Source organism: Pseudorca crassidens, chromosome 4 (assembly GCF_039906515.1).
Source record: "Pseudorca crassidens isolate mPseCra1 chromosome 4, mPseCra1.hap1, whole genome shotgun sequence".
NCBI lineage: Eukaryota > Metazoa > Chordata > Mammalia > Artiodactyla > Delphinidae > Pseudorca > Pseudorca crassidens.
Window position 1 is genome coordinate 49096844 of NC_090299.1, and position 19053 is coordinate 49115896.

The 19053-nt window shown below is 45.9% G+C and overlaps 1 protein-coding gene across 2 annotated transcripts in view; it reads right to left on the reverse strand.

Annotated features, from left to right (window-relative positions):
• Nucleotides 1-17872, reverse strand: part of ADGRA3 (adhesion G protein-coupled receptor A3) — a 118754-nt gene extending 100882 nt beyond the window's left edge. The window contains exon 1 of one of the 2 annotated variants that reach the window (XM_067735642.1): nucleotides 17400-17872. In XM_067735642.1, coding sequence (XP_067591743.1) covers nucleotides 17400-17641 — 242 coding nt within the window. In that variant the 5' untranslated portion in view covers nucleotides 17642-17872. The remainder of the gene's footprint in view (nucleotides 1-17399) is intronic. The other variant, XM_067735643.1, reaches the window with a different exon arrangement.
• Between the last annotated feature and the right edge of the window lie 1181 nt (nucleotides 17873-19053).

Genomic DNA, 19053 nt, shown 5'->3' on the forward strand with positions numbered 1-19053 from the left:
AATGAATGAGGTGGAGGGAAGGAAGGATGTGACTACACACATTACGTGGGAAGTATTCTTGCCAGGGTCACGCTTCAATCTGAGTGGTGAAAAGTGGTACCTCGTAATTTTAATTTCCACTTCCCATTGTAAATTTGTGTTCCCTTCCTGTGAAGGTCTGGAACTGTCCTTTGACCATTATAACACACTAATTTTAAGTATGAGCTCTCAAGTCAGACTGCCTCAGCTCAAAGCCTGGTTCCACCACATACTGCCTGGGTGACCCTGGGGAAATTAATGAGCTTCTATGCCCCACTTGCTCAGGCACAAAAGAGGGATCATAATAATAATGACCTCATTAAGGAATTATGAGAATTAACTAATGCAACACAACCCTTCAAACACTTACGACAAGATCTGGCACACCCAACAAACATTACCTATTATTATTGGCCCATGTTTCTAATGGATCATTGGTCTTTTCTTCCTAATTTGTAGGAGGTTCTTAATACATGGGAACCAGCATCTTCCAATACAATCTTCCAAAAATTCTTAGGCAGCTGGTCCAAATGCCAAGTGCCAGTCTCTATTAGAATATACTCAGAGAGCACATTTTGGAAACTATTACCAAGGCATGAAATCATCATTTCTGACAAGGACAGTGCTTACTACTAAGCATAGAGTCTAAATAATTCTATTGGTAAGAAATCTCCTGAGACCTTTGTAAATTTAGAGCCACGCTTTTAAGGTAGCTTTTGAAACTATATCAAACAGGGAAGAACCCTGATATGTACAAAAAGCCATATGACCCTAAGATTATAAAACCAAACAATTAGTCCCGTCATTAACAGAATTTTAGGCTTCCAGGGCCATTGGCAAATAAGGGCACGTGTGCCACCACATCCCTGTCCCATGCCAGATCAGGAGTCAGTCCTGGCACTTTCCTGACAAGCTCAGGCAACACTCCTAATGGCTGCTCCCAATTCACAGGTGCTGTCATTCAAGTAATCTACTTGCCATACTGGTTCTATTGCAGAAACTCTATCATAGACAATTATGACCTCAGTGTACTTTTTATAACTGTTGGGGGGATCGTGACCAGGAACTGACCTGCCCACTGATAGTGAGTTCTGTGTACAGAGTCAACAAGGAAGTGCTGTGAAAGAGAATCAGCCAGAACACTGGCATCAAAAGATGCGTAATAAACATGTGGTAATACAGGCAAAGCAGTAAGGCGGCGGGGGGGGGGGGGGGGGACGTGCAGGCAAAAGAAATAATCATGTGATACAGAACCTGTAGGACATCCATACAGTCTGAAAATAAAGGAAAAATACATGTGTGTCTGTGTGTATGAAGTCAAAAAAGGCATCTTCACTTTGCTAAAAAAAAAAAGTATACGTTTCTGAACTTTATGGACAACTTGTACATTCCTTTGATACTCAGAAACTCAGATAAGCAGGCTGGTGGACTCACTGAACTGAGGTTTAATAATCTATATTCCTATAACAGGAAAGAACGGGATCTGCAAAGAGACAACCAGAGTTCAGTGCTAGCGCTCATCAAGGGTTCAGATCTAACTCAGGAACTCAGGGACCAAAAAAAATTAAAAAAAAAAAAACACAGTTAATAGGATGAAAGCACAAGGTCCCAATATTGGGATCAGCCCCAGGGAACGAGGGCAGGTCTCAGTCAGTGAGTGAGGGGCAATCAGCCTAGAGCGGTGAGAAAAGGCATGCGGCCAAGAAAACATCCCTGCACTTGGTTACTATTATAATGAAATGAATTCCTTCTAAGACATAATTTGAGCTTCATTCAATGTGCACATGAACTCTGTGGATTTTTTTAAAATATCACAGTAATCTTGAATTTCAGCAGTTAAAGAGCCTTAAAGATAATCTAGTCCAAAACCTCATTTTCCTCTTCAGGAAAGTGAGAGCCAAAAAATTATGATGTGCTAAGGGTCACCATTGTACTTGGTAGCAAAGCTAACGTAAGGCCCCGTATCCATTCAGTCTCGTTGCTATTTCCTCTGTATCCTGCTTTCTGGTCATCTTTATCAAATATGGGATAGGCGTGCCAGTTCCCTGCTTACCCAGGCATAACTGTGACAGGTAGCTGGGAGCGTTCCCTAAAAAAAGAGTGTTATGCATTCTTTTCACTTCCCACGGAGACCCACCAAAAATGCAACTACCCGCTATGATGTGAGTATTCCTTTCATCTTAATAGGGCAGCTATATTTGAGATAGGTCATTTATTACACCAGGATAAAATTTTCAATCTCAAGAATGCAGGTAAGAGGACTATTTAATAATCAATAATACTACACTGCAGTCCTAAGTAGGACGCTCTGATCGTTCCCGCAACCTCCTGATGATAGCAAATGAGATTTTAAATTTCTTTCCTTCAGTTACTAGGACACAGTAAGTACTAGTTACTTTGTTTTCCCATCAGTTAGCCAGCTCTAAGGCAATGGTTCAAAGTAAACAAGTTCCCGCATATCTTTTGTTCTACTAACGCTTATTCTCAAACCCTACTGCCAACATGAGCATTTAGGTTGTCTGTGACTTTTATGAACAGAACAATAGTGAGAATTACAGGCCTAAAGGCCACAGTCCTAGGCCAGAAGCCGAAAAGGTGTGTAACTTGAGAAGATCAATTTACCTGTCCACGCTCAGTTGGCACACCTGAAAAAATAGGAACAATGCCAACCTTATGAGATTGTTTTACCAGCTGGGATGTGTATGTGGGGCACGTGGCACAGTACACGGCACACGATAAACATCGCAATGTTGGCAGTCATTAGAACTTGTAAATCAGCTCAAGGCACTGACACATAGTGGACCCTTGAAAAACATGGAGGTGAGGGCAGCAACCCTCCACTCAGTGGAAAATCTGAATAATAACCTATAGTCAGCTCTCACTATACACGGTTCCTCCACAACTACGGATTCAACCCACCTCAGATAGTGCAGTACTGTAGTACTGAACGCCTGAAAAACTTCCACTCATATAAGTGTAACCACACAGTTCAAATCCATGTTGTTCAAGGGTCAACTACATAAAGTTCTGGAGGCCAAGGCGCTTTAGACACCTTAGTTTGCACTACTTACAGTAGTTTAAGATAATTACCAAACCGGATTTGGGAGAAAGTCGAACTAGCATTAGAAGTTTTTAACCACCTACATTAGCTAACTCAATCATGGATGCTTTAAGGTTTCAACAGAAGTAGAAATAGAAACAGCAGGTCTACCAAATTTAATTTCAACAGAAAGCTAAGAAGTTTCTTGAAATGCCACACTCTTTTTTTTTTTTTGCGGTACGCGGGCCTCTCACTGTTGCGGCCTCTCCCATTACGGAGCATAGGCTCCGGACGCGCAGGCTCAGCGGCCGTGGCTCAAGGGCCCAGCCACTCCGCGGCATGAAGGATCTTCCCGGACCAGGGCACGAACCTGTGTCCCCTGCATCAGCAGGCGGACTCTCAACCACTGCGCCACCAGGGAAGCCCAATCCCACACTCTTGAAAGAACAATGAGAAGGATCTTCACATTGGCTTTACTATCAACCTCCCAACAGAAAAATAAACACTTTCCATTTACAAGCTGTCACCATCTACTCTCACTCTGGACGTACTCAGACTTAGTATAGGAAGTCTCCATAATCCCCCCTCATCTCTGCTCCACGCGGTAACAGGACATCTCCAATTTTTAAAGTTCTATAAAAACTAAGATGAAAAATGATGGAAAGACTAACAAAGCTTAAAAAGGGAAAATCTGACAAAGTTCTTACATCATGGCCCCAGTCTGTGGTTGCTAAGCTGTTCTAGCTAAACTGATGGGCAAGTTTTTCAACTTTATCCCTGAGGGAAGAACTCAAAGACATTTTTTTTTCTTCCAGCAAGGAGCCCTGAAAAATCAAGTCATAGCAGACAGTTAACTAGGGTTCTCTAAGTAGGCCATAATCTCAAGTAGACAATCTCTACTTATCATGGTTCAGAGTAGATGACACCCACTCCCTAGGGCTTTGCCTTCAAAAGCACACCATCCCCTAAGGAGGTACTGCTCTTTGTGGCCCATCTTGGCAGGAAACCATGCAACCAAGCTAGCCATTTCCCCATAGGAGCTTCTGAGCCCAAACCATGTCAAATTGCTGAAATTCAATAATTAAGTGATCATGGTAACAGATGTGGTGACCAGAAGAAGACTATACACACGCAGTGGAGGAATGAAAGATCTTTGAATCTAAGCAGATTCCAGGCAAGGCACAGTGCAGAAACTAGACAACAATGGACTGAAACAAATAAAAGGTAAGGTACTGCAGGGATGGATTCACGCCTCCCTTTCAAGAAGGTTAATTGTGAAGGAAGAAGAGTAACTACTCCAACATGGTGCTGCTACAAGGGTGGTTTGGGGGAGGGGAGTTTTTTTGTTTGTTTTTGGGTTTTTTTTTTAAACAGAGGCTATGTATGCCAAGGAGAAACATCACAAACTAGGAGAGAAGCTGAAATGATAAGTGATAGTTTCTCAAGAAGTAGGAGGGAAACAGATCAAGAAAAGGGGAGGAAGAAAATGAAATAATCTGGGCAAAAGAGAAGCACTTTTCACTATCGAAAGCAGAGTGGGAGTTTAAGCCTTGACCTTGTAGGTAGGGTATTCTGCTTTGAAGACTCTCGAGCTTATCTACGATAGATTCATCATCTTGTGTTAAAAATAATGTAAGATTCTTCCCCTAATTCTACCTGGGGAAAAAAACAGTGGGGAAAATGATACTTCTTTATACAAAGACTTACTACGTGTTTATGTGATAGACACTGAGAATACAGACATAAACATCACCATCAAGAGTTCACAATCTGGCGCGGCCACCATGGAAAACAACATGGAGGTTCCTCAAAAAATGAAAAACAGAACTACCATATGATCCAGAAATTCCACTGCTGAGTATACATCTGAAGAAAATGAAAACGCTAATTTGCACCCCAATGTTCATAGCAGCATTATTTACAATTGCCAAGATATGGAAGCAACCTAAGTGTCCACTGACAGTTGAATGGATAAAGAAAACGTGGTATATGTATACAATGGAACATTACTAAGCCATAAACAAGGATGGAATTCTGCCCTTTGCAACAATGTGGATAGACCTACAGAGTACTACGCTAAGAGAAGTAAGTCAGAGAAAGACAAATACTCTATGTTACCACTTATATGTGGAATCTAAAAAATAAAACAAAGGGATGGATATAACAAAACAAAAACAGACTTTCAGATACAGAGAACAAACTAGTGGTTACCAATGGGGAGAAGGAATGGGGAGAGGGGCAATACAGGGGAATGGGATTAAGAGATACAAACTACAATGTATTAAATAAGCAACAAAGATAGATTGTACAGCACAGAGAAATATAGACACTATTTCGTTACAGATTATACTCCATTTAAAGTTATAAAAATATTGAATCACTATGTTGTATATCTGAAACTAAATCAATTATACTTCAATTTTTTAAAAAAAGAGTTCAAAATCTGGTAAGAGAGCGGGAACCGTAAATAAATCATTCCAAACAGTATGACACCTGCAGCAATGCAAGCAAACGTGAGGTAGGATGTGGTCACAAGGAACGGAGGAGTCAGCCTAGCACTGATTGCCAGGGTGGACTGCAAGTCACATGGTATCCGAAAGACAGGATTCTCATCAAATCTTCGCTAGAAAGGGAGAGATCACACTTGGTCTTGTTTAAAACAAACAAATCAAAGGTTAAAACAAATAATCTAATAGGAAGCCCATCTGTCTTAAAACACAGTACTAGAGATGAATACACCCCTAGTCAATTTCTCTTTGCCTTTTCATGAGAAAAGAGTTGGGAAGAATTGCACGTAAAACAAAGAATTGCTTTTAAGTCTTATCTTGATGGGAAATGAATCAATTTAATTAGACTTAGATTCAAGCAGTCTTAAAGAAAGAAAAGTTTAACAACTGCATTACAGAATCTGTATTACAGTTACATCTCCAAAGCCTGCTTTAAGTTTCCTTCATTTAAATCTCAGGAGGGTTTAGACTGAAGTGTCATCCTCAACACAATTTACAACCTGCTTTCTACCCGGCTCACGATATGAGGCCATCACAGAAATGCCAATTAAAAGCCTACCACTATTCTAGGTGCTACAGTTGCAGGAAGGAGCAAAACAGTCTCGCTGACCTCGATGGAACTAACATTCTAGGGGAAGCTAGGTCACATACCTGGAACTATTTATTTTAATTCAGAAATGTCTTCATATAGGGAATGAATTTAACTCACAATCACATACTATGCATTATGTCCTGTGCTGGGGGGATGCAGGGGAGAGGGCTGGGGATAAGGCTGGAGGAGCTCAGATTACCCCAGGGATCCTTTATTTCCCCACAGCCTGGGTTGGGGACATGCTTATTCCTCTTCTGGGGAAACATTTTGGTCTGCAAGTACGGTAGTCCCTCCCTATCTGCAGGGGATATGTTCCAAGACCCCCAGTAGATGCCTGAAACTTTGGGTAGTACTGAACCCTTTACATACTGTACTATGATTTTTTCCTATACATACATAACTCTGATAAAGTTTAATTTATAAATTAGGCACAGTAAGAGATCATCAACAATAAACTAGAACAATTATAACAATATACTGTAATAAGATTCTATGGAGGTAGTCTCTCTCAGAATCTCTCATTGTACAAATGTAATGTCTTATCAATCTTAACCAAGCACTTATCAAGCACTGTGGCCATATAACTTTTGCAGTCTGAAATGCAACAGCAAAATTAACACAAATTCTTTGTCCTTCAGTATTTCATGGTTAAAGGATTTGTTCTTACTGTAGATCTTAGCAACCTCAGTATATGATTTCTTTTTCTTCCCTTGTTAAGTCTAAAACTTTGACCTTTTCACTTAAAGGAAGCATTTTACAGTTTCTCTTTGGCACATCTGAATTGCCAGCATCACTACTCCTACACTCAGGGAATCATTATGAAGTAAAATAAGGGTGACTTGAACACAAGCACTGAGATACCAGGACCGTCGATCTGATAGATGACCCAGACGGCTGCTAAGTGACTAACAGGCGGGTATGCTGGACAAAGGGATGATTCACATCCCAGGCAGGACAGAGCGAGGTTTCATCATGCTAGTCAGAATGGTGCACAATTTAAAACTTATGAATTATTTCTGGAATTTTCCATTTAATATTTTCGGACCATGGTTAACCATGAGCAACTGAAACTGGGGATGAGAGGGGACTTGGGTACAATTCTTGACTAGGTGAAAGCACCGCTTTTACATGTAGGGCTAGCAATCCTGCCAAAAGATTTTCTTCATGTTCACGCCACTGTCAACCAGAAGAATTTAATAAAAATATTCTAAGAAGTAGGTAGTGAGGGTGATGGACAATTTAGCCTTCTTTGTATAGGATTATATTCCACAGATTTGCCCTTCCCCCTCCCCCATCCTGATTTCTCAGGAACAAAAGATTTCAAATATGCACAGTTCAAACATGTAAATTTAAACTTAACAAGGCAAAATATGGGAAGAAAAAAAGGACAAAAGGTATTTTTTATTTTAAACTAAGAACCAAGAATGTCAGTCATGCGAATTGATAAAGAGCTAACAGCAACTAGCAAATGGCTGCCTGTTATATGAGTGGATTTAGCCTAGCAACGAAGTTATGTGCCCTGCTAGAGGAAATCTCTTGTCCTCGTCTGCCCAACATGCCTGTCCGTTCTCAAGTCAAGAATAGGACAGAGATGCCCACAGTCCTGTCTCCTTAGTCCCAGCCAAAGCAGTAAGAAAATAATGAAAGAAATGTATTATCAGATGAGGAGTGGCTTCTTAAACAAAATGTGTCAACTGGGGAGGGAAAAAGCTACTAGAAACTAAAACTGTACAGAGAAGGCGGCCAAATACAAATGACTCTTTTGTAGACATGTCAAACTATCTTAAACTTCACTTATAATCAGAATGTAAATTAAAATAAGCATTTTTTTTTTTTAACTTACCAGACTAGTAAAGACTGAAAAACAAAATTCCCAGAGCAGGCAGATATTTGGGGAATTGGGCCTCTCATAGTTTCTCTATACTATTTTATTATTTTATATTAGTAATGAATTATTACTGGAAATAAATCTCTATTTTAAATTTAATATAAAATAAAGGATTTAAGGTAGACGGAGGCAGGGGCCATATGTGTTTCGTTGCCTATTCCATCTGAGTATCAGGCCCTCAAATACTGGTTTGGACAAATGCTTGTGCCCTTAGACTTTCTCAGTTCATTCCTTTAGTACCACAACGCATCTCCAAAATTTTATTGCCCTTAACCCCATGACTTGGTATTAAATCCAACTTCAGCACATCACTTGCCACTTTACAAAGTCACTTTTCTTCTCTCTTATGCATAAGGCCCCACTCTAAAGCTCTCAGCTCTGTCCTAAAAATGTCTCTTGATTTTCACCCATCCTTGCTCCACCTGGGAACAGTCCCCTCCCTCCCTGCCCCCCTTTTGAGACCGTGTTCCTCAATCTGTTCCTCTGCTCCTTCTTCTGCCTTCTTTTGTTGCAGCAGATGGCAGCTGGTGAAGACGGTTACTCCTTCAGGTCGCTGTGCTGCTAGAAAACAGGTTCTCAGCCCAGGTGACAACAGAAGCACCTGCAGAGCCGTGAAACATACCAACTTCCAGGTCCCATCCTGGACCAGTCAAATCAGATCATGAGATCTGTGGCCCAGGCATCTGAACTTTTAATGTTCCCAGGTGATTCAACACAAGGTGGAAAATCTCAACAGCAAGCTCCGCAGCCAGGTTTGGGGGAGGTGGAGATAAACGCCTCTGCCCCACCCCACTGGACCACCCGGGGCTGCGATGCAGGGCCTGGGGCAGTGGGACTCTGGCCTGGAGCACCCTCCACACAAACATAATCACTGTGTGTGTGTGTCACGACATGAAAATGCTTGGAAAGAACTGCTGTAAATAATGGAAGTGATTATGCGCTACCGGAGATCTGAGACCTACTAGGTTGGGGAAAGGCTTTGTGCCCGGCAGACAGATGTGACGGGAAAGCAAAGGTGGTCACTGACCAAAAAGGTCTATCAGTCCCTTTAGCGAGGCTGTTCCTAAAACCAGTCTTGCAGATTTCCCTTTACAAACCCTATTGCCTATAATAATTCCCGAAAGTCCACCAGTTACCCCCCTGCTATCTCCAGCTCTCTTAGCAGAGTGTGGCAATGGAAGAAGATGCAGGTTAAATCACATCAAAAAGAGCCAGATCCAGGAGAAGTGTGACAGATATTGTGCATCTGGAAGGCCGGAGGTGGAGTTCCAGGATGGGATACAAGCACACAAGACTAGGATAAAACTGGTCTAATGGCCAAAATAAAAGTCACACAGGGGCTTCCCTGGTGGCGCAGTGGTTGGGAGTCCGCCTGCCGATGCAGGGGACACAGGTTCGCGCCCCAGTCCGGGAGGATCCCACGTGCCGCGGAGCGGCTGGGCCCGTGAGCCACGGCCGCTGAGCCTGCGCGTCGGGAGCCTGTGCTCCGCGACGGGAGAGGCCACAACAGTGAGAGGCCCGCGTACCGCAAAAAAAAAAAAAAAAAAGTCACACAGGCTCGCCTAAATCAAGCTGCCCACGAGCAGAGTAGGCAGTGGGTATCTGCTGAATGAACGCAAAAGCAAGCACTTTTAAAAACTAGTGGAGGAATTATAAAGACAGCCACTAGAGAAGAGTGATTATCAGAAGTCAGCTCTGGTCTTTGGAAGGTCCCTGTTGTAGGTAGGAAAACAGATTTAAGTCCAGGCCTGCAGACAAAGAGGAAAAAGAAGACCAGGGTGTTGGGGGAAGTAGGGTGGGATTATGAAGTGGGGAGGGGGTAGGCCTGGATAATTCTTATACCAATCCCTTCCATTTTCTCCCTTCAGGTCCTGAACTGGAGGGATCTGAGGACAAGAAATGTTTCCCTGAGTGAAAAGCCCAATATCTGCAATGTGCCCAGCATGGCACTACCAGTGGCCAGGAGAAATGTGTCCCTTCTGTGAGGCACCAGCTACAGCTCTGGCCCACCCCATCCAACACGCAGGAGATTCCCTCACTACACAGGCAAAATTTCTTAAAAGATTAGTGGTGGGGGAAAGAAAAACAGCTTGGGCGAGACTGCTTACTTTAAAACCCCCTCTTCAGACTAAAACTGTCTGCACTTGAACATAAATGCAAGCTAAACCGTGCATAAATCATAAAATGATATTAGAATAAATTTAGTCAGGCAACAATTAAAAACTCATTGAGCAAGTCTGCATCTACAGCTTCCTAATTTTTGCAAAAACTGACTTAATAAGTTACTAAAATTTAAAGAATTCTGTATCCTAATTTTTGTCTGTTTATGAGAAAACTGTTGACACAACAATAAACTAGTTATGGTCTCTGGACTTAAAGATTCCTCCACAGGAATACAGACAATACAGAAAACAACTGCTTTCAGAGAAGCAGCGAAATGGGAAAAAAAAGTCACTGAGTACTACTGTAAGAAACTTCACCTGTCATTTCCTGACTTACTTTCAAGAGTTTTTACTCTCGGTTTTGTTTTTGTTTTTGTTTTTGTTTTTTTGCCTATTTTTAAAAGCCATCTTTACAGGCTCTTGGGAATAGAAGTTGTAACTGGATTGGGGCAAGGACCTCCAAAAGTTCCTGTTTACTTTCTTTTTTTTTTTAGATGTTGGGGGTAGGAATTTATTAGTTTATCTATTTATTTTTTTTGCTGTGTTGGGTCTTCGTTTCCGTGCGAGGGTTTTCTCTAGTTGTGGCAAGCGGGGGCCACTCTTCATCGCGGTGCGTGGGCCTCTCACTGTCGCGGCCTCTCTTGTTGCGGGGCACAGGCTCCAGATGCGCAGGCTCAGTAGTTGTGGCTCATGGGCCTAGTTGCTCCGCGGCATGTGGGATCCTCCCAGACCAGGACTCGAACCCGCGTCCCCTGCATTAGCCTAAAGATTCTCAACCACTGCGCCGCCACCAGGGAAGCCCTCCTGTTTTCTTTTGTTTCTGGTATTTTATTTCTGATTTACTGCCAAACCCACCAACTTCTCTCATCTACTCCTGATGCCAGAGGACTCCAAGCGGGCAAGAAGCAACAGGATTCAGGGGCTGGGTCATGCAAAACCTTCTCATCACACTGGAAAAACTTAAGACTTGCTTTCATGGACCAAATGCCTAAATCTGCCCAAAATTCTGCAATATTTCTGAGCAACTTGCCAGCACACTGCCTAACGTGTGTGCTTATCATACACATAAGAACATGCAGTTCAAATGTAACTGTCCATAGATTTACTAGACCCGTTCTTGAATAGGGGATCCAACAGCTGTGAAATGCTGACCTAAACTAAATAAATGTTCTCATTTGCCACAGTAGGGTAAAAATTTGAATTCACATCCCTCTACTTGTCCTGACCTCCCAAGATACAGTCCTGCCTTTATTGGCATTACGCTTATCAATAAAAACAATTTATGTTCCCACCCACTGAGGTCTCAGAGCCCTTCCTTTGAGGGCCTGTGCATTACGAGAGCATCAAGTATCTACAAAGTGACAGAAGAGCACAGATAAGAAGCGCTAGGGAAGGATCAGAGCACTGGAAGAGAGAAAGAAGAGTTCATAGCAGATGAGCTGGATTGAGAAGGACCCAACAATTTACCAGAAAAGGGATACCAGGAGAGAGTGGCAGACTTAGCCAAGGCACACAGGAAGCAAAATACAAATCCGCTCAGGGGACAATGAGATGCACACTTTGGTTAAGCAGAGAATTTGTGTATAAGACTGATCCTTGAATGAAAGAATCATGTCTTATTTTATCCCTGAATACCTAGCACTCAGCACTGAGCCTACAAAATTAACAGTGTCTCAATCCGTGTGCATGGGGGAAAAGCTGTGCTGAGTATCGGGAAATACAGCTACAGAGGTATAGGAGACCTTGCATTCAAAGATTAAAAACCTTACCCATTGGGGGCTTCCCTGGTGGCGCAGTGGTTGAGAGCCCGCCTGCCAATGCAGGGGACAAGGGTTTGTGCCCCGGTCCGGGAAGATCCCACATGCCGCGGAGCGGCTGGGCCCGTGAGCCACGCCCGCTGAGCCTGCGCATTCGGAGCCTGTGCTCCGCAACGGGAGAGGCCACAACAGTGAGAGGCCCGCGTACCGGGGGAAAAAAAAACCAAAAATCTTTACCCATGACCCACTAGAATTCAGGCCACGACAGCTTTGGGGGCTGTTCATTAAAATCACCCTGCTCTTTGGGAATTCCCTGGCGGTCCAGTTGTTAGGACTCTGTGCTTTCACTGCCGAGGGCCCGGGTTCGGTCCCTGGTCGCGGGACTAGGATCCTGCGAGCCGCGCAGTGTGGCCGAAAACAGCAACAACAAAAATCACCCTGCTTCTTCTTCTCTCCCTCTGTTGCCCTCACCTGGCAAAGCAGCAGCCTGGCTAATCCCAGCGCTCCTCATCTCTAAACTGAATGCAGCTGGAGAGAAATAACAGCGCTGACCATCTCCCTTTGAACTGGATCACAAGGCAAAACGGACACAACTCCACGCCGGTGACATTTCTGCCATCCCCAGGACGGTCACTCCCTCACTTTCCAAAAGAACCACTTCACTCCTCTTTCACCTTCCTCTTCACACCATCTACTCACCCCTCCTCCCTCACCCTGCCTCTAGGTCTTTAAGAAAATAAAAGCAAGGGGGCAGCAAAGCCCTCTTCATCCCACCTGCCCTGCCCACAGCCTCCTGCCTGCCTCTGCCTGCGCTCCCTCCTTTCACCATGTGAGGATGGGACATCCTGCTGCATCAAAAACCAAACCTCCCACCTGCACTCCAGCTCCCATCCCATCTCACCTTCCATCGTGCATTTCACCCTCTCCCCAACTATTCCCAACCATACTCAGGCGCTAACGTTCCCTTTCCATCACACCAAACTTCTTCCTCATCGAGGTGCTATCACCACCATCCTCACCCTGTTCTCCCTTCAATCCACCCCAACCTGCCTTCCGCAGCCTCTAATCCACGGAGGGCACCAAAGCGCCAGGCTGTCAAATCCAGCTTGGTCTTACTGTTCCTCATCTCTCAGCATCTCTCAACTGGGGCGCCCCCGATTCCTGGCTTCAAACCTGAACTTCTCTTGGCTTCTATGACCAGATACTCCCCAGGTGCTCCCCCTACCTCACCAGAGGCTCCTTCCTTCTCAGGCTCTTCCACTGCTCCAGGAGGCTTCAGCCTGGGCCCCCTCCACCTCCCATCTGTACACTCTCCCCTAACTGACCTTGGTCAGAACCGTGCTTGAAATACCATGGATAGACCAATGGTTCCAAAAACCCTCTCTGCATTTCAGTGGGGCCAGTCCGTCACCACCCCTCACTGTTACTGCAGAATGCCCTCCCCCGCCCCCAAAACCCCATCTTTCACTCCCCTTGAGCCATGCTCAAGTCCTAACTTCTCCAAGAAAATCAAAAACTCTTCCAATGCCTCCACAGCCCCACTGCTCTCTCCTCTTTTCAGGCTTCCTAAAGCATTTAAACAATCAGCAGTACAGGATTTATTACTTAATTACAGACATTCTGTGATTGTTCCTGAGATATCTGCTTTGCTTTAGTGCAAATCTTCTCTCTCCAACCAGGTTTAAGTTTCCAAACAATACAAGCACTTCTTTTTGTGGACCTGGCACTGAGCTGCATACACTGGTGACGTCCAATTATCAGTTTTCTGATAGCAAACAAACATAACATTTGATGAAGTAGAATCGCCACGTAGCATCATGAGGAAAACACCGTTGGAAAGGCAGGGCTAAATCTGTACAACCTTCTACCACTGATGTCCTCAGAATTTTTAAAACTTAATATTGAGCATCTCATATAAAACATAGGAATAAAGTAAACAGATTTCCAACAAAAACATTAAATGCAGTTAAATTTTTATTCCACGTGTGTATAAGAATAATAAACGGAATTTAATCCTTTAATACAAAAGGCTACATGAGATACAAAAAACAGGTCAAGCTGAGGATTTCTGCCAGACCTCTCTAGAAACATGGCTATGAAAATGTGTTGTTCACTAAGACAGTTGAGGGCTTCCCTGGTGGCGCAGTGGTTGGGAGTCCGCCTGCCGATGCAGGGGACGCGGGTTCGTGCCCTGGTCCGGGGGATCCCGCGTGCCGCGGAGAGGCCGGGCCCGTGGGCCATGGCCGCTGGGCCTGCGCGTCCGGCTCCGCAACGGGAGAGGTCACGGCAGTGAGAGGCCCGCATACCGCAAAAAAAAAAAAAAAATAGTTGAAAGATCTGAGCTTTAAGCTATCAATATATTGAGGTCCAGTTCATCCACTAAGTAGAAAAGGCCTTATTTTTCATTATTAAAGAAAGAAAAAAGAAAACTTCAATCCTTGCCATCCTTTCAACCCCTATCAACTTTCCATGCAACACCTGCATCACAGCTCAGCTGAAAATGCTTGGCCGCACCTAAGGAACGAAAACTCCCACCAGAGAGCCTGTCTGACCTTGACCTGCCCCCCACCGCGCCCCAACGCCACCACCACCACTCCAGGCACTAGATACTTGCCCCTGACTTTCAAGCAATATCAAATGCATGGCTTCACAAGCATCTCCACACCTGTGGGCATGCTGGGGGCTCCCACCTCCCATCCCCTCATTGCCTCACCATTTCCTTCACTATCACCTTTCTCATCCTTCTCAAATTGACTCTGGATCCTCAGATCCTCCATCCCACCCACTATGCCCTAAAGGGGCCTCGGTTGCCCTCTTCTGGGTTCCTTTTTCTACTTGTGCACCCTGATATTAGACCATTTACCATACTGTCCTGAGACTTATTCATGAATCTCTCTCCCCAAATACCGTAAGTTCCTGGAGAAGAAAGATGTTTTTAATCTATATTTTGTAGTGAACCGAAAGGTGTCTCCCAAAGCCATAGGTCCAAGTTCTCAGCCCTATACCTCTGAAAGTAACCTTGTTTGGAAACAGGGTCTTTGCAGATGTAACTAAGTCACAGATCTCTAGATGAGATCATCCTGGACTTCCGGTGGACCCTAAATTTAATGACTGGTGTCTTAGAAGAGAAAGAAGAGTATTTGAGAGACACACAAAGGGAAGGCCGTGCGAAGACAGAGGCAGAGATTGGAGTTGGGTTGCCACAAGCCAAGTAATGTCAGAAGCTGAAAGAATCAAGGATTCTCCCCCGGAGCCTTTGGAAGGAGCATGGCCCTGCTGAAACCCTTGATTTCAGACCTCTGACCTCCAGCACTGCAAGAGAAGAAGTTTGTTGTTTAAGCCGTCAAATTTGTGGTAATTTACCATAGTCCTAGGAAACTAACACCTAGTCCAAACCTCAACATACTGCCCACGACCTCAGTTCAATAAAAAACCGTGTTGAACTAAGAAGATGAAGACAAGGGGTGATGATGAGAAAACATCTGAACTGCAGGGCAGGGATCTGGGACACGGACCCCTTGCCAGGCGTTCACCATGGGAACTTGGACAAGTTCCTTATCCACAGCGACCCTCTGATTTATTCCCTAATAAAATGAGGAAACTGGCCCAGAAGACCCTCCACCAGGTCTGATACACCTTGAACCAACTTCATCCAGAACATCAACTTTATATGATCCTTAAATAAATTATAATTTCTTCCCATTCACTGAATAAATTTTATTAATTTTACTTGTATCTAAAGAGCTTTCAGGTGAAAAAAAGGATTAAAATGGCATTTCAAAGGCACTTATATTTTAATCAGCTCAAAAAAATTCAGTGAAATAGTTTGATAATATGCTGAAAAGTGATTTTCTGTAATATCAACTTTTTTCCCCCGCAAAATCAACAATTTAAAGTAGCTGCTTTAATCCACTGACAGTTCAGAAAAACTCGACCTAAACTTGAATCAGCTTAAGTGCCACTGATCCAGAACCCAAATGTATGATGACTAATTTCTTCAGAGTAACAAGGGAGTTGGGCAACGCAAAGGTTTTCTCCACTTGACTCCAGACTGTAATTATGGTCCCATACCCAAAATATCCACTTCAAAGAATCTGGCTAAGAAATAAATACAGCTGCTGCCGCTACCAAATGGTCGAGTGTTGGTAAAGGAAATCAAACAAAACAAAAACTCTTTTACCATTTTCGGGCCTCCATGAACAGAAACACACAATTTTCCTGTGTTAAATCTTTCCTAATTCAAACAAATGGCAATGAAGAACAAAGGTGTTGGTAATGAAATTTGTACTTGTCTTACCCATAAATCCTGCTTGGGTTAATTTGGGTTAAATTAAAAACCATATTTGGGGGTTAAATTAAAAACCGCAGTTTAAGTTCTTTCACAGGTCATGCTGCTTCCCTTGCCTTCATGTTTTTATAGTGGCAGCCTTGATTCTTTTTTAGGGAACCAACCAAAACAACAACATAGAGGAAGACGGCGCCGAGGGACTCATATTTCAGTTCGACAAAATACCCATTAGAAACACTTTCAAGCCTTCCCAAACCAATTCGTCGTTCAGAAAATAAAATCAAGAGTCACTGGGGACACGGGTTCAGCTAGAATTGGCAGAACCACGCTTGCAAAACTGGACCGTGAATCGTAACACAAACTGAGTAACGAGACCAAAAATTTTTCCTTCCAGGTGGAAACTCAATCTGAAAATCAAGTCCTTGAGTTGCAAGCCTCAGCAAACCCACAGTTTGCAAATCCGAAGTTCTCGGCTTTTAAAAAGATGAGCGCTCACACCCAAGAAAACGGAGCTGGAAGTTGCACGATTTCATCTGAAATATATTTCTGGCCCTTAAAAACAACTCTATTTTAAAAGGTGCTCTTTAACTGTAGTAAAACTAAGATAGCAAAAGCGAAGAAAACAGTCTGGGGGTTTGGGGATCACACACCGGGGCGTTCAAAGTCCTCGTGCTGCTTTAGTATCCTGCAAACTTGCGTCCAAGTAACTTAAGTTGGAAGAAGCTGAAGGACTGGCGAATCTAACCTAGCACTGTGTTTTCCGGCAGCCCACGCACTGGATGAATGAGCTTTAACTCTGCGGACTGCCTGTTTACTTCCATCCTCACGTGGCACCGCGCAGCTCAAAAGCGCCGCGCCCGGACCGCGCGGGGAACCCGAAAACTTTTACTTTGCAAACTAGCGGAGCTCGGAGGCAGCTCGGGGACACATCTGCTCGCCTGCCGCAGAAACGTTCCCAGGCCGAGCCCCCCGGGCCTTGCCCAGCACCAGCCCTGCCCGCAGCTTCATTCACACAAAGGCACAGGGGTGCCGGCGGGACCCTTTTGCAAGTCGCGCGGAGAGAGAAGCGGCACCACAGAGAGCGCCGGCAGGGAAGGAGGGAGGGGACCGGGCGCTTGGGCAAAGCGGCGCCCCGCGGGCTACTCACAGGGTGACCGTGCGGTTGGGCAGCGTGTCCGGGGGCAGGACCTGCGCGAGCTCCAGGCTGCTGCACACCACCTTGCCCTCGGCGGCGCCCGCCGCCCTGCCGGCCCCTCGGGGCCGCCCGTCGTGCTTGCAGCCCAGAGGCAGCGCGGCGGCCCCGCCGCCGCCTCCCAGCAGCGCGAGCAGAGCCAGCGGCAGCAACAGAGGCGGCGGCGCGCGTCCCCGCAGGCGCTCGGGCGGCTCCATGCTGCGGGCTGGGCGGCGGGTCGGGGCCTGCCGGCCGAGCGGCAGAGCACTGGCCTAGCGGGCCGCCCCGGCGCCAGGGCGGACGGGAGCGCAGCGCGGGCCCGGGGGCGCCCGGAGCCTTGTGGCGGCCAGAGGGCGCGCCCTCCTCCGCGCCATGCTCCTTTGTCCGCTGCAGCCGCGCTCGGCCTCTGGGTGGCCGCCGGGTCACGGCCGCGCGGGTCCCTGCGCCGCTCTACGGCCGAGCGGGAGCGCCGCCTCCGCCGGCCACTGCCCGCGGCGGCTCCTCCCCGCCTGCCGCCGCCCCCGCCCTTTCTCCTCCCCCTCCTCCCCCCTTCCTCCTCCTTCTCCCCCCTTCCTCCCCTCCCCCCCTTCCCTTTTTTCTCTTCCTCCTTTTTCTCCTCCTTCTCCACCTCGTGGTCTCCTGTCCCCTCAGCGCCCGCCACCCGTGGCTCCGGGAAGGATGTTGGCGCTCCCAGGCCAGCGCCGCCCGTCGCGTGTCCACGACCCCACGCGTGCCCGGCTTCCGGGCAGGAGTTGTGGGCCCGCGGGAGTACGGTAACTCGTGGAGAGGGCGGAAGAAAGTTCTAGCCCAAACTCCAGCCACAGTGGCGACTGTCTGGCACGCTTCCCTCCTCCTCCTTCGCCGCCCTCCAGACAAAGGCGCTCTGTGCGCCCCTGGGGGCCGCCCGTACCACCCGGCGAGCCCCAGTCCCAGGCTTGGGGTGAGGGAGGAGAGCAGGGCTGAATTTCTTTGGAGAAAGGCAAGGAGAGAGGTAGTGCCCCAAACCAACTATCTTCAAAGGACTCGCCTTCCCACCTCTCTCCCCACGCAGGGATCGCGAGCCTTCTCTTCGCACACCTTGGTCTCATTTGTCCCGAATACAGGAGAGCTAGGAACAGGTTCCTCTCCCGGAAAGAGGACCCTCCAAAGCCGTTTCTGGCCTTCAGCAATTCCACTTATAACCCTTTCAAAGGATGCATCGGGGCCTCGCTGGACCGGCAGCCTTTGGAAAAAGAAATTTCCCTGTGGCATCCAAAGATACCTCAGATGTAACCAGTTAGAGCAATTGTGAGCAAACCAGCCAAAAAACCCCAGCTGAATGGATTATTCTAGGGAAGGCAGTCAGCCCCGCCCTAACATTTGCAAGACCGGGGTTCAAGTACCCTATGTTTAAATATTTACAAAGAATATATCAAGCTTACAAATAAAATATATTCTGTGCTCCTATCTTGAAAAATATACCTTAATAACGACCTGGAAGGCCAGGCATGTGCACAGAGCTCTTAGTTACGTTGGAGCTCCACCCCATACATGGCAAGGAGGAAAGAGCCAGACCCCAGCCCTCAGTCTACACATACTTCCATCACTTTTGCTTCCTGTTCCAGCTCCGTTGATGAACAAGAGGGGCTTT